The 15,038-nt window shown below is 45.6% G+C and overlaps 1 protein-coding gene across 2 annotated transcripts in view; it reads right to left on the bottom strand.

The window, feature by feature from the left end:
* Nucleotides 1-15,038, bottom strand: part of LOC138632648 (collagen alpha-6(VI) chain-like) — a 43,130-nt gene that overhangs the window by 3,599 nt on the left and 24,493 nt on the right. For both annotated transcript variants that reach the window (XM_069718375.1, XM_069718376.1), the window contains exons 13-37: nucleotides 14,822-14,967; nucleotides 13,783-13,875; nucleotides 12,682-12,735; nucleotides 12,419-12,490; nucleotides 12,299-12,325; nucleotides 12,176-12,220; nucleotides 11,713-11,766; nucleotides 10,651-10,713; nucleotides 10,415-10,480; nucleotides 10,203-10,256; nucleotides 10,025-10,060; nucleotides 9,887-9,949; nucleotides 9,389-9,451; nucleotides 7,911-7,973; nucleotides 7,258-7,320; nucleotides 6,079-6,129; nucleotides 5,948-5,983; nucleotides 5,173-5,235; nucleotides 5,009-5,071; nucleotides 3,973-4,008; nucleotides 3,861-3,897; nucleotides 3,763-3,774; nucleotides 1,794-2,287; nucleotides 831-927; nucleotides 66-719 (exon numbers count right to left, since the gene is read on the bottom strand). In XM_069718375.1, coding sequence (XP_069574476.1) covers nucleotides 66-719; nucleotides 831-927; nucleotides 1,794-2,287; nucleotides 3,763-3,774; nucleotides 3,861-3,897; nucleotides 3,973-4,008; nucleotides 5,009-5,071; nucleotides 5,173-5,235; nucleotides 5,948-5,983; nucleotides 6,079-6,129; nucleotides 7,258-7,320; nucleotides 7,911-7,973; nucleotides 9,389-9,451; nucleotides 9,887-9,949; nucleotides 10,025-10,060; nucleotides 10,203-10,256; nucleotides 10,415-10,480; nucleotides 10,651-10,713; nucleotides 11,713-11,766; nucleotides 12,176-12,220; nucleotides 12,299-12,325; nucleotides 12,419-12,490; nucleotides 12,682-12,735; nucleotides 13,783-13,875; nucleotides 14,822-14,967 — 2,505 coding nt within the window. The remainder of the gene's footprint in view (nucleotides 1-65; nucleotides 720-830; nucleotides 928-1,793; nucleotides 2,288-3,762; nucleotides 3,775-3,860; nucleotides 3,898-3,972; nucleotides 4,009-5,008; nucleotides 5,072-5,172; nucleotides 5,236-5,947; nucleotides 5,984-6,078; nucleotides 6,130-7,257; nucleotides 7,321-7,910; nucleotides 7,974-9,388; nucleotides 9,452-9,886; nucleotides 9,950-10,024; nucleotides 10,061-10,202; nucleotides 10,257-10,414; nucleotides 10,481-10,650; nucleotides 10,714-11,712; nucleotides 11,767-12,175; nucleotides 12,221-12,298; nucleotides 12,326-12,418; nucleotides 12,491-12,681; nucleotides 12,736-13,782; nucleotides 13,876-14,821; nucleotides 14,968-15,038) is intronic.

Here is a 15,038-nt window from a genome sequence, read left to right as displayed (position 1 = left end):
TACTCAAGTAAACCATTAAAGTTCTGACACCTGACGTCCTCCTGCAGAGACAGTCGCGCTCTTACTTTGAAGGGCTGACAGGAAGACCCTGAAGAAGCGCTGGGCGTAGCGCTGCTCGTCGGCCTTCAGCCGGCTGAAGTGGATCAGGTGCTGCTCCACCGGCGGACTGGCCAGCTCCTCCACCTGCGTCCGGTTGTAGCGGTCGCCGACCGTCACCACGAACAGCGCCACCCCCTCACACTTGGCCTTCTGGGAGATGTAGTGCAGCTTGGCTCGGTCGTGCCAGGCGGTCTGGGCGGCCACCACGGTCAGCAGCGCCCTCCTCCTGCGCGGCTGACCCGCCTTCAGCAGAACCTCCTTCAGGGTGAAGTCCAGCGTCTGTCCCAGCGCCGAGGGGCCGCCCTGCTGCTGCATGTTCTTCGTCAGGTGCGTCTTCATCCGCTGCCGGTTCTGGTAGGTCTGCAGGTCGAACTCCATCTTGGCGGTCTGGGCGGAGCCCTGCTGGACCACGGCCACCCGGGCCCGGTTGTCGGCCCGGCGGGGCTGAGGGCTCACGACCAGCTGCTCCACCACGGAGCCCAGCAGCCGCTGAGCGCCGGCGTACTCGTCGGCCCGCATCTCCCTGGAGCCGTCCAGAACCATCACCAGGTCCACCTCGGCCTGCTGAGGCTGCAGCGGCTCCTGGATGAAGGAGCAGTCCTGGGACGGCCTGCAGGGGTCTGAAGGAGCAACAGGAAGCAGAGGTGTTAGGTGGAGGTTTATAACCAAAGACCGGTGTCCTTCTGTCTGCTGGACGTCACTGAGGACAGAACACTCCTCATGGCGCTCACCGTAACAGATCGCACAGTTCTTGATCCTCCGGAGGTCCTTGGCCCAGTCCGGCTGCCTCCCCAGAACCGTGAAGACGGAGCGGCCCGAGTCGTCCACCTGACAGGAGACAGTGGATCTGATTGATCTGATCAGAAACCTGACGATACTACGTCCCGCCCACCGATAGCTGTAACCTGACTGCACCACAGGCCTGTCAATCAAACAGACACGCCCCCAAAACCAGGTCTTCTTGAATCTTCTTTTCTAATGAATGAGGGATTATTTTCAGATGGACCTCCAGAAAACTAAGAAGAAGGAGTGACTTTAGCTAACAACACCGAGAGAACTGATGGACACATTTTATTCACTTTGGATTTGATGAGAGAAGTTGAATGGGAGTCTATGGAGCCGGAGGCTTTTTGGAGCCGACCTCTAGTGGCACTCGCTGGTATTGCAGCTGAAGACACTTCTGGATCAGAACCATTTTACAGACCTGAAGCTACGAACTCTTTTAGAAACAGTCTGATTTCAGGAGAGAAGTTGATGTTTTTTTTAATGGGAGTCTATTGGAGGCAGCATTCGTGGCCATTAGTGGTACTGCACCTTTAGGCTCTTCTACATCGGCTTCACTTTTCCAACCTGGAGACAACGAACAGTTGTAAATACAGTCTGCGAAACCATCCTCCAGGAGGATCCTCCAGAGAAATCTCCAGAGGAACCTGATCAGCTTTAACTGGCTCTTTTAAAGAGGAAGGAGCTGCAGCTCAACTCATCCTGTTTCCAGCAGAGAAGTAAACGATCACATCGTCTGCAAAGAGCGGGAAGAAAAGTCCCGACCGGGACACTGTGCTCTCCCCAACAGTTGTTTTTTTAATGAATCACGTCCAACATGACACCAAATCTGAGCTGAGACCGTTTGTGGAGAACGATCACTCCCTGGGGGCGGAGTCTAAGTTCACGGACTGCTGACGAATCACACCTACCTCCATCGCCCGGCTGACAGCGGGAGCGTTCCTCAGAGACACGACCGCCGGGACGATGTCGAGGCCCCGGTACTCCATCATGGCGGTCACGATGTCGTCGACGTCCTGCGAAGGCCCGTTGGAGAAGAAGACCGCCACCTTCCTGATCAACACTCCCGATCGGACGCGTTTGAAGACGTTCTGGCCCACGAAGCGCATGGCGGCCCCCAGGTGGCGCCGGTTGGACGTCCTCTCCAGGGCTATGTTCTTCACGGCCTCGATCAGCTGGTTCTTGCGGCGGTAGTCCTGGAAGCGGATCAGGTACTTGGTGTAGGCGCTGTACGCCACCACGGCGACGCGGGCGCCGGTCGGACAGTTGCTCTCGGCGACGCTGACGTCGTCCAGCAGGGAGAGGAGGGCGGAGCGCTGCGTCTCGAAGGCGTCCGAGGTCACGTCCTCCGACATGTCCAGGCCGAAGACGAGCTCGGTGGGGAGGGCGGGGCACAGGGATCGATCTGAAAACCAACGAAGAAGAACAGCAGAGCAGTGAAAAAAGAAAAGGAAAGAGGCGGCTTCACTCCAGCATCTCAAAAGTCCAAACACCAACCTGCCCAGTTTGTCTCGTATCAGGATACATTTAATGTGAATTTGATGAACCGGACATTTTAAAAAACACCTCCAGCTGCTGTGATATTTACACAATCATTAAAACGTGTCTCCATTGGGAATGAAGTGTTGAGACGTTTGGTTGATTTTGTTTTATGATGCTAAAAAATTTGTGAAAAGATTTAAAAGAAATCTCCCACTGAAATGAATAGAAAATCCCCCCAATGAGTGAAAACCCAGACAACTTAGAAGCCCTCCAACTCTGTCAGACTTTACAGTAGAAACATCGTTCGACGTCTGAACGGGTCACGAGGCTTCGAACTTTTACCGACTAAATCTGTGTTTTGATATCTGTTACGGTTTTTACGAAATTGTAGCTTAATTTTGTAAAAGTTTTGGGACTCTTTAGTTTTATAATGGGTGTGTGTTGGACGGAATGTTCAGCGTCATTGATGATGTCACGCGTGATGTCACACGTGATGTCACACATGATGTCACACTAACTTTTGACCCCCTCAAATATTGTTAAATAAAACGTGGTTAATCCTGTTTCCTGCCCACCATTTTCTCTTAATCCAGATAGTTTAATGTACAAACTGTCTGGATTTTTGTTGGCTTTCACCCAGTCGGACTCTCGTTGTGATACGACTCTCGGTTTGGGCTGAAATCCCCTCCGAGCGCCGAGTGCTCCCAACAACTCTCCAATAGACTCCCATTATATGTGAGCTCTGAAACTGCTGCTCAAAACCAAAATGGAGGGTGTCTCTAACCTGCGACCACACCTGTATAATACACAGCAGGTACATGAAATTCACTTCAGTTGTTCACGACGAGCTTCTGTTTCAGACGGTGAAAGAATTGTTTCCATCGGACTTGTAGTTTTTGTTTTGGGAGGGATTTTTCCAAAGCTGTTCTCCTGGTTTGCCTGTTGGTTCTGCCAGTGAAAGCTCACTGCCCCGCTGGAAGGGCAGGAGTCGTCATAGCAACCAGTCACTCAGCAGGTGTAACCATAGCAACCAGTGACTCAGCAGGTGTAACCATAGCAACCAGTCACTCAGCAGGTGTAACCATAGCAACCGGTGACTCAGCAGGTGTCTGAATGTTTTACGTTCTCCTTCCTTCCAGTTTTAAATGTATTTTTATGCTTCTGTAAACTTGAATTCCATTTAAAGCCCTTTAAATTGAGAACCACACAAGTGAACCTGAAGGTGGTGCCGGCGGACAGCCAGCAGGATTCATCCTGACGAGGTGGAGGTGTTGACATGTGACTGTTAGACGTTTACGCCGTGTAAAGAATACAAACTGATGAAGCTGTTCGTCCGACGTCAAAGAGCTCCGGCTGACGTCGCCGACGTTACCTGACTGTTACCATGGAGATACGTACCGATGGAACAAGCTGCGTGGGAGACGGACAAAAACAGAAATCAGAGATGTTTGAACTGTGTTGTTTCTGTGAAGCGGTCGGAGGAGCAGCGAACGTACCACAGTTATCTCTGATGTAGGTGACCAGCTGACACTCCTGACAACACAAAACATCAGCTGTAAACACGGTTCACACGGTTCAACGTTACACCTGGCAAGTGAGGGGACCTACTGTCATGTCTTTATCTCCAGGAGGACCTCGGGGACCCTGCAAGAGGAGACGTCATTCATCAGCATGTGACTTTATTTTTTATTTTAGGAGAATCTCTAACGTTCAACCTTCCGTTGAACTTGTTTTCACTTCTTTTTTCTGATCAAACAGATCAATAATTCAATTAAAGCTGAAGTCAGCAGATCTTTGTTCTCAACATAAAACATGTTCACAGGAAAGATATTATTATTATTACATTTTATTATTATTATTGACTAGTCCGTTTTTTTTTTTTTAAATCACTAAATATAAATTTCAGCATCACGTGACAGAATCAGGAACAGTTGGATGTTTTAACTTCAACATTTTTACAATTATTCATCAAAAACAGCTGCAGGTTCGTTTATTTTTCATTTTCTGTTTAACTGATCAACTGGTTGGAAACATTTAATATATTTTTGGGTATTTTGTTGCTTCTTTTCTTCCTTGTTTTTACCTAAACTGTGATTTATTATTATTATTATTGTCATTTTAACAGATATGTATGTTTCACGTGTTCTTCACACATTGAACCATGAACATGTTCCAACACCACGTCTCCAGTGGGTAAAACGTGTTTCACATGGAGATGATTTATGAATGTTTTCTGATCAAACAGATTCTCAGATCGCTTGTTTTACTTACAGGATGGCAAACTGAATGTCTGGAGATTTTTTGATGACTCTGATGTTCGAACTATTAAAAATAAACATCAACACCTGTCCTGATCACCACAACTGTTCCTGTAATCTGTCATTAAACATCAGCTGGTTTCAGATTCAGGATTCATATGAAGGTCAGATGAACCTCAAAGAAGAATTTCCAGATAGATTTTGCTGAAATCACAAACAGACTTCTTTTTATAACTTAATGTTCTTTCTTACAGATGATGAGAAAAAAATATTGAAATTATATTTTTACACCTGTTTTTATTTTAAAGATGTTTCCAAACCTGCAGAATAAAACTTCACAATAAAAGTCCCCTTTTAGACTGATCTGGATCAGCTGCAGGACTCACCTTGTGTCCTGGATATCCTGGATCTCCGGTCACTCCCGACTCTCCCGGCCGGCCCGAGTTTCCCTGCAAACAAACAAACAAGCAAACAAACAAACCAACAAACATCACACATGAACCAAAAACCTCCGTCGTTCTAAAAAGCATGTCGCTCGGTGGACTCTCACCCCGCGGCCTCGGGTCCCTTTACTGCCTGGAAGTCCTGCTGGTCCCTGAAGACCGTCTTCACCCTGCAGAGACACATTCATTCATCATCTGAAACTAAACACGTCTTCATCCATCAACACGTCTTCATCCACCAACACATCTTCATCAACACGTCTTCATTAACACGTCTTCATCCATCAACACGTCTTCATTCATCAACACGTCTTCATTCATCAACACGTCTTCATCCATCAACACGTCTTCATCCATCAACACGTCTTTATTCATCAACACATCTTCATCAACACGTCTTCATTCATCAATAAGTCTTCATCAACACGTCTTCATTCATCAACACGTCTTCATCAACACGTCTTCATTCATCAACACGTCTTCACTCATCAACAAGTCTTCATCAACACGTCTTCATTCATCAACACGTCTTCATCAACACGTCTTCATCCATCAACACGTCTTCATCCACCAACACATCTTCATCAACACGTCTTCATTAACACGTCTTCATTCATCAACACATCTTCATCAACACGTCTTCATTAACACGTCTTCATTCATCAACACGTCTTCATCCACCAACACGTCTTCATCAACACGTCTTCATCAACACGTCTTCATCCATCAACACGTCTTCATCCATCAACACGTCTTCATCAACACGTCTTCGTTCATCAACACGTTTCCTGTCTCGGGCTTCATTTCTTGGATCACTGACAGTATAATTTCAGAGTAAAGACTCAGTTTACCACCTGGTCTTCCTGCCGTGTCGGTACTCACCGGTAACCCGGGGTAACCAGGGAAACCAGCATCTCCCTGTACGGAGACAGAAGAGGTCATCGTCATGGAGAACGTTTCATGAATGTAAAACTATTAAAGTAGAAGATTCTTCGTTATAACGTCTGCTTTACCTTCACACCATTGGGTCCTGGAGATCCGGACCCGTCCCGGCCGTCCTGACCCTGAAACAGAACCCAACAGAACCCGCAGTCAGATGGACCCTGAACATCTCAGAGTACCGACACAGAGAATCTGGACAATCTGGATAGTCTGGAAAAGGTGGTGGAGAGGAGGACGCTGAACAAACTATTATCCATATTGGATAATCCTGACCACCCTCTCCACCTGCTGCAGGGACAGAGGAGGACGTTCTCTAAAAGACTCCTCCAGCTGCTGTCACAAGGACAGATACAGGAGATCATTCCAGATACAGGAGATCATTCCAGATACAGGAGATCATTCCTGATACAGGAGATCATTCCAGATACAGGAGATCATTCCTGATACAGGAGATCATTCCTGATACAGGAGATCATTCTAGATACAGGAGATCATTCCTGATACAGGAGATCATTCCTGATACAGGAGATCATTCCAGATACAGGAGATCATTCTAGATACAGGAGATCATTCCAGATACAGGAGATCATTCCTGATACAGGAGATCATTCCAGATACAGGAGATCATTCTAGATACAGGAGATCATTCCAGATACAGGAGATCATTCTAGATACAGGAGATCATTCTAGATACAGGAGATCATTCCAGATACAGGAGATCATTCCAGATACAGGAGATCATTCCTGATACAGGAGATCATTCCAGATACAGGAGATCATTCTAGATACAGGAGATCATTCCAGATACAAGAGATCATTCCTGATACAGGAGATCATTCCAGATACAAGAGATCATTCCTGATACAGGAGATCATTCCAGATACAGGAGATCATTCCAGATACAGGAGATCATTCCAGATACAGGAGATCATTCCTGATACAGGAGATCATTCCAGATACAGGAGATCATTCCAGATACAGGAGATCATTCCAGATACAGGAGATCATTCCTGATACAGGAGATCATTCCAGATACAGGAGATCATTCTAGATACAGGAGATCATTCCAGATACAGGAGATCATTCCTGATACAGAAGATCATTCCCTCATTCATTGCTTCTGTATGCTGCTGTAGCAAAAAAAAAGTCCCCTCTGGGATTAATAAAGTAACTACCTATCCTAACCTAACCTAACCTAACCTAACCTGACCTAACCTAAACTAACCTAACCTAACCTAAAACCGACTCACCGGCATCCCTCGAACTCCCAGCGGTCCTGCAGCTCCTTTATCACCAGGCACTCCGGGCTGGCCCTTCATCAACAACAACAACGTCAACAACAATAATAACAGCGACCACATCAACAATAATAATAACAACAACAATACGGAGCTTTTATTTCTGTCAAACACAATCAGGATCCTGCCAGAGATTAAAACACATTTATGACTGAAGGGCAGATAATCGATAATGAATTAATAACGTCAGAAAAAGATGGAATTTTTTTGGTCTGTTTAATATTTTGTTCTGTGGTTTATTGAAACTTTCTGCTGGTTTATTAATTGGTTTATTAATCAGCTCCCTCGATTTATTCATTGGTTCCCTCTGTTTAAAAATCGGGTTCGTTGGTTATCATAATTCCTTTCCTCTGGTTTATTAATCCATTTCCTCAATTTAATAATTGGTTCCTTTGGACCTGATCTATTCCCACTGTTTATTAATTGTTTAATTAATCGGTTCTCTTCATTTATTAGTTGGGTTCTTTAATCTAGTCCTTCTGGGTTTATCAATTGGTTTTCCTGAGTTATTAATTGGTTTCTATGTTTTATTATTTATGTTTATCACGTTTATCATGTTTATCATGTTTGCTGAATCACAGATGCGATGAAATGATGTCACACACTTTCTGTCCAATGGCGCCGCGGCGTCCGGCCGTCCCCGGGTTCCCAGCCAGTCCCGGTCCGCCCTTCAAAAGAACACAGAGTCAGAGCAACACCAAGAGACCCTGAACGCATCGTCTGCAGACATAGGTTAGAAATGGTCGCCATAGCAACATGACAGGAGGACTGAAGTGTCTGAGTGTGAGCGGAGCGCGGCAGACGAGCTTCCTGCTCAGAGATGCAGATCCGAGTCGTAAATCTGTCGGACCGACTGGACGTTCATTAGGAAGACGTCGTTACTGGACGTTAGCGAGCAGACGGTTTCAGAACGAGGACGACATGCAGCCGGCTGGATGAGACTCAGACTCACAGGAATCCTGGAGGTTCCTGACGGCCAATAGACTCCCATTATATGTGAGCTCTGAAACTGCTGCTCAAAACCAAAATGGAGGGTGTCTCTAACCTACGACCACACCTGTATAATACACAGCAGGTACATGAAATTCACTTCAGTTGTTCACGACGAGCTTCTGTTTCAGACGGTGAAAGAATTGTTTCCATCGGACTTGTAGTTTTTGTTTTGGGAGGGATTTTTCCAAAGCTGTTCTCCTGGTTTGCCTGTTGGTTCTGCCAGTGAAAGCTCACTGCCCCGCTGGAAGGGCAGGAGTCGTCATAGCAACCAGTCACTCAGCAGGTGTAACCATAGCAACCAGTGACTCAGCAGGTGTAACCATAGCAACCAGTCACTCAGCAGGCATAACCATAGCAACCAGTGACTCAGCAGGTGTAACCATAACAACCAGTGACTCAGCAGGTGTAACCATAGCAACCAGTCACTCAGCAGGTGGCTGAATGTTTTACGTTCTCCTTCCTTCCAGTTTTAAATGAATTTCTATGCTTCTGTAAACTTGAATTCCATTTAACGTTTATTAGAAACGTATGTTAGAGCAGCAGCTCCAACAATAGCCTGCAGAGGGCGCCAGCAGCCATCGGTTTCCTTGTAAATAAAGATGTTGACTTGTGTTGTTTTGTCCGATGCTGTAAAGTTCTGTTCTCTCAGAACCGGGTCCACCGACCCGACCCGACGTTCTGACTGACAGGATCCAGCTCTGATCTCTAATGGGATCCAGATGAGTCCAGATGTTGAGACGTTGTCTGTCAGTCTGAAGGATTCGTCACCGACAGGCCCCGCCCCCTTTAACCACAGCCTTCAGGATGAAGATGTAATGAGCTGGAGGTTTCCGGAGATTTGGAGGAAGGATTTTATCAGAATTCATGTGTTAAAGGACACGTCCACAGTTTCTAATTGTGAATGTGTACGTGTGTGTGTGTGTGTGTGTGTGTGTGTGTGTGTGTGTGTGTGTGTGTGTGTGTGTGTGTGTGTGTGTGTGTGAGAGTGTGTGAGATTGTGTGTGAGAGTGTGTGTGTGTGTTTATACATCCATCTTTCTGTTATCAGGATTAACAAAATATGTTTTGTGTGTCTGAGGTGACGCTCTGACCTGAGGTCCAGGAAGGCCGGGGATCCCTCTGGGTCCAGGTTGACCTCTGACCCCTCTGGTACCCTGCAGAGACAGAAGGACTGAGTCAGGACCAATCAGCAGCTATCAGTGATGTCATCAACCATCAGTGATGTCATTGTTGGTTTGTGAACGTTATACAGACACGCCCCCAAAAACAGGTCTTCTTGAATCTTCTTTTCTAATGAATGAGGGATTATTTTCAGATGGACCTCCAGAAAACTAAGAAGAAGGAGTGACTTTAGCTAACAACACCGAGATAACTGATGGACACATTTTATTCACTTTGGATTTGATGAGAGAAGTTGAATGGGAGTCTATGGAGCCGGAGGCTTTTTGGAGCCGACCTCTAGTGGCACTCGCTGGTATTGCAGCTGAAGACACTTCTGGATCAGAACCATTTTACAGACCTGAAGCTACGAACTCTTTTAGAAACAGTCTGTGATCAGGACGGTCAGGTCCTTTAACGGTGAAACTCACCTGAGGACCTGAAGCTCCGGGGCTGCCCTGCAGTCCTGCAGCTCCAGGTTGACCTGGTGCACCCTGCAGAGACAAAGACACACACAGTTTAGCATTGTGTCCTGCAGCTCTCACAGCTCTGAGGGTTTGATTTCATACCTTTTGTCCAGCAGGTCCTCGTCTTCCATCAGGACCCTGAACAGCAGACAAACATGACGTCAGCAGGATCAATGAACCCGATCGGACAGTGTTTTCTCACGTTTTTAACCATTATTAACATATCTGTAAAATCTGAGAAGAGGAAGTGTCCTGTCAAAATAAAAGCACAGGATCTCACCGGGTTTCCGACGACGCCGCTCTCACTGGGCTGGCCGTCCAGCCCAGGTGGACCCTGAGGACAGGTGAGGACAAGTTATATAAACACAGAACATTTACACAGAATACAAATCTGCAAGACATCGGACGGAATTAAAACAAATTAAAAGTATATTAAAACAATAAACACCTCCTGAAAATGAAACATTCATCAATACTGAAAAATTCTCTTACCAGTAAACCCTGATTACCGGGGTCTCCTTTAGCTCCTGGGGAGGTGTTGTCAACTCCTGATTCACCCTAGAGGACAGAAAACAGTGAGGAGGGGGAAGAGGAGGAGGAGGAGGAGGAGGAGGAGGAGAAGGAAGAGGATGAAGAGGAGGAGGATGAAGAGTAGAAGAAGAGAGACAGCTTCTTTCCATCCATCATGTGACGGAGGCTCTGATCGAAGAGGAAACGCTGGAACTCACCGGATCTCCTCTCAGTCCTCGCTCTCCTTTAGGCCCCGCCTCCCCTCTGATACCAGGGATACCCTGAGGACGACACATCAGCCTGTCAATCACCCAGCTGGGAGGTCAGAGGTCAACATCTCATCTGAGGAGCGTGACGGTTAAAGAGGAATTCCACTGAACCACAGACACACAATTTGTTCACACAAAATAACACACGTTAACACAACACGTTAACACAACATGTTAACACAACACGTGACCACAACACGTGACCACAACACGTTACCACAACACGTTACCACAACGTGTTAAAACAACACGTTAACACAACACGTTACAACACGTTAAAACAACACGTTAACAACACGTTAACACAACACATGACCACAACACGTGACTACAACACGTTATCACAACACGTTACCACAACACGTTAACAACACGTTATCACAACACGTTACCACAACACGTTAACAACACGTGACCACAACACGTTAACAACACGTTAACACAACACGTGACCACAACACATTAACAACATGTGACCACAACACATGACCACAACACATTAACAACACGTTATCACAACATGTTACCACAACACGTTAGCAACACGTGACCACAACATGTTAACAACACGTTAACACAACACGTGACCACAACACATTAACAACACGTGACCACAACACATTAACAACACGTGACCACAACACATTAACAACACGTTATCACAACATGTTACCACAACACGTTAACAACACGTGACCACAACACATTAACAACACGTTATCACAACATGTTACCACAACACATTAACAACACGTGACCACAACACATTAACAACACGTTATCACATGTTACCACAACACGTTAACAACACGTGACCACAACATGTTAACAACACGTTAACACAACACGTGAACACAACACATTAACAACACGTGACCACAACACATTAACAACACGTGACCACAACACATTAACAACACGTTATCACAACATGTTACCACAACATGTTAACACAACACGTTAGTATGGATCCGTATGGATCATGGTGAGGTGTAGCGGTTCTTGTTGTACCGGGTTTCCTGGGTCTCCTCTCGGTCCTCGACCTCCATCTGTTCCCGTCACTCCCTAAAAACAGAAACACAAAAACACGCTTAGCTCCGGAAATCCGTCCAATCAGCTGTTTCCTGAACACGCCCGACTGCTTCCTCCAGACACACAGACAGAAACCTTCAGTCTCTTTAGTAAATAAGCTGTTGGAGGGTTCCAATGCTTTTATTTTGAAATAACCTGAAGGTTCTTCCAGTTTACTCTGACTGTTAAACCTCTTCGTTGGAACCGTTTGATCTGAGCTGTCAGACATGAAACATGTTTCCAGACTCTCGGAGGACGTCGTTATCTGTGAGCTGGCTAACATTCTACTTCCTGTTTACATGTCTCCGGTCCCGGGGCGAGTCTCTGAAGACGGCTGGGCTGATGAGGAGGATGATGATGATGAAGAATGTTTTTATTACGAAGAACAGACGGCGGTTGGTACCTGTTGTCCGTTGACTCCGTCCAGCCCGTCCTCTCCGTCTTCGCCCTGCAGCATTGGAGAGAAAAGTCGGGATGAGACGCCGCACACTCAAACACCGCATGACATCACTGTGACATCACTCACCCTGTTTCCCCGCAGACCTCTGAAGCCCTGCAGAGACGAACAGCAGAAGTTAGATGGACATAGTCAACATGTGGACAGACAGCAGCGTCTGTCCAGAGTGATAACGAGACACCGAGTTACCTTCTGTCCTCGGAGCCCTGAGCAGCCCTGAACGCCCTGAGGTCCGCTCGGCCCGGGAGGCCCCCGCTCGCCCTGCAGGACACAGACAGGGTGAGGACAGACGCAGGACACAGACAGGGTGAGGACGGACGCAGGACACAGACAGGGTGAGGACGGACGCAGGAGAAACGCTGATGTTATTTTCAAGAAGTACAAGTGGATCATTGAAACCAACTGAAGTTCTCAATAGAAAATGAAAATTTTAACAACGAAGCAGCACTCACGGCGACGCCCTCCTCTCCGGGGAAGCCGAGGAATCCCTTCTGTCCCGGGACGCCCTGTTCAGACACACACAAACAGGAAATGGGTCAGCAGCTGAAAACTCCTCCCACATCACCCGAACAAACTCCTCCCACATCACCTGAACAAACTCCTCCCACATTGTCTGAACAGACTCCTCCCACATCATCTGAACAAACTCCTCCCACCTCACCTAAGCATTATCTTCATGTTGGCGTTAAACATGTTTCATCTGTTCAACTCTGGGGGACGCTCATTTTTCTCAGAGCTTCTAAACTGTCAATCAACCAATTAAAGATAAAATAAATAAAAAAATCTTAATTTGATGATTTATTTTCAATGTAACATTCATATGTTTTGAGTATTAATCTGTTATTGTTCACATAAAAGAAGCTGATTCAGCTGGTTTGGGTGGAGCTCAGCCATGTGAATAAATGTTACTGATCTAAAAGCATCGAAGAGCTGAAGGCTTCATTTTACAGCCACTTTTCACTAAATTGAATTAAAATCTGAAATAATTCATCCCGTTCTTGAGATACATTTTTTTGATAGTTTTTAAAATGTTGATATTGATCGAACAATCAATGCAATTATTAGAAACTCTGTATCTGAGGGACTTCACTTTACTTGAGTATCTGCATTTTAAGTTACTTTAAACTTCTGGAGTTTGTATTTTAAAACATTCAGTTAAGATTTCACATAAAAACAAATATAGTGTTCTGCATTGTTGCAGATTTAAACCAGTGATGACAAAAAAAGAGTTGTTTAACTTTCATATCAATAAAAAAAAAGGACCAAAAAAACCACAATAATTGGACATAAATTAGAGATTAGAGAAATATTTGTCCTTCTTTTCTCCCATTCATTATCTCACGACCGCTCGGCTTTACCTGGTGACCCTTAGGAGGGGCCCGACCCTCAGTTTGGGCACCACGGGTCTAAACAAGTGGTAAAAACCTGCAGCAGCTCCAACAGTAACCGGCTGCTGGAGGCGTTTCGTTTACGTCCTGAAGTCACTTCCTGCTCCTGAAACACGACCTCCCGAAAACCTTCCTGACATCATGTTTATGGTTTAGAGGCGTCACCTTTGACCCCGGGGGGCCCCGAGAGCCCCGGATGCCTTCATGTCCCGAACACTTGCACATGACGTTGCAGCACTCGCGATCCGACACGGAGTCCTGCAGAGACGAGAAGCAGAAACTGATCTGAAGCATTTATAAAACAGCTTTCATACAAACGTGCTTCAAAAATTAAAACAACACAACAAAATAAAAGAAGAATAAACACAAAATAAATCAAAAATGCAGGACTAAAAATTGCTACAATAAAGTCAATAAAGTCGAATAAACGCCATCAAAATATTGATTCAAATTTAAAAACGAAATTTCTCCAAATTAAAATCCAGATTAAAAAAGCAGGTTTTTAAGTTTCCTTTTAGTGGTTCGAAACCTTAAAACTGTTTTTATCTTTAAAGCTGCTGTAATTAGAAATTCACGTTGTGTGTTTATTGTGAGTTTAAACGGTATTTAACTTCAAACTTTCAATAAAATGTTTATTAAAAATCATTTCTTCTGCCCGACGTTTTCCTTTAAAGAACTTTTCATTTTCTTTCCTGTCAAACAATAATCTAGATATCTGACAGAGGTTGATATTTATTCTTCGTAAAGACGGCGTCTGGAAGTTTGCTGATTTAGTTTTTTTTATTTCAGATCCTCTGAATCTTCCTCAGTTTTCTGGATTCTTCAGCATTTGTTCTTCTTTAGCAGGCTGAATAATCTGAATATTTTCTGCAGTTAAAACTCCCTCGGGATGTTTGTTTGTTTCTTCTGGTTTTCATTCCTACAGTCGGACACGTCGGGACACGAAAAGCTTCTTTCTGAGAAAACATTTGAACTTCCTCAAGTTTCAGCTACAAAGAAACGGGTGATGAATCAGAGAAATCATTCTCAACTAAATAATAAATAAGCTGAATTAAAGCAGAAGCAGATGAACATGTTTTCTGCAGGAACAGGCAGTTTAAACGTGTTTCTGTGTTGCTGCGACGACCTCGAAGCCACTCGTCTCTTTGAAGCAGATCAGATTCGTGTCCTGCTGGAGACTCGGTCGGCGGAGCGAAGGACTTACGATCTGCTTGAGGACGCTGCTGCCGACGCTCGGCATGCCGATGCTCAGAGGAAGCTTGTATCCGAAGCCGCGGCCGAACTCAACCATCTGCAGCCGGCCGGCGTCGCTGACTCCGTCCAGAGCGACGGTGAGCAGCGCGCTGATGCCTGAACACAAGGAGACACTTTCATTTGTACAACTTCAGCTTCTCTTTCCAGCACACGGCGGATCCTCGGCC

The sequence above is a fragment of the Brachyistius frenatus genome, unplaced genomic scaffold (genome assembly GCF_029030835.1).
Source record: "Brachyistius frenatus isolate BFR_SWC_R1_liver_20210118 unplaced genomic scaffold, ASM2903083v1 Contig_191, whole genome shotgun sequence".
Classification (NCBI taxonomy): Eukaryota; Metazoa; Chordata; class Actinopteri; family Embiotocidae; genus Brachyistius; species Brachyistius frenatus.
This window is presented reverse-complemented; position numbering and strand designations above follow the sequence as displayed.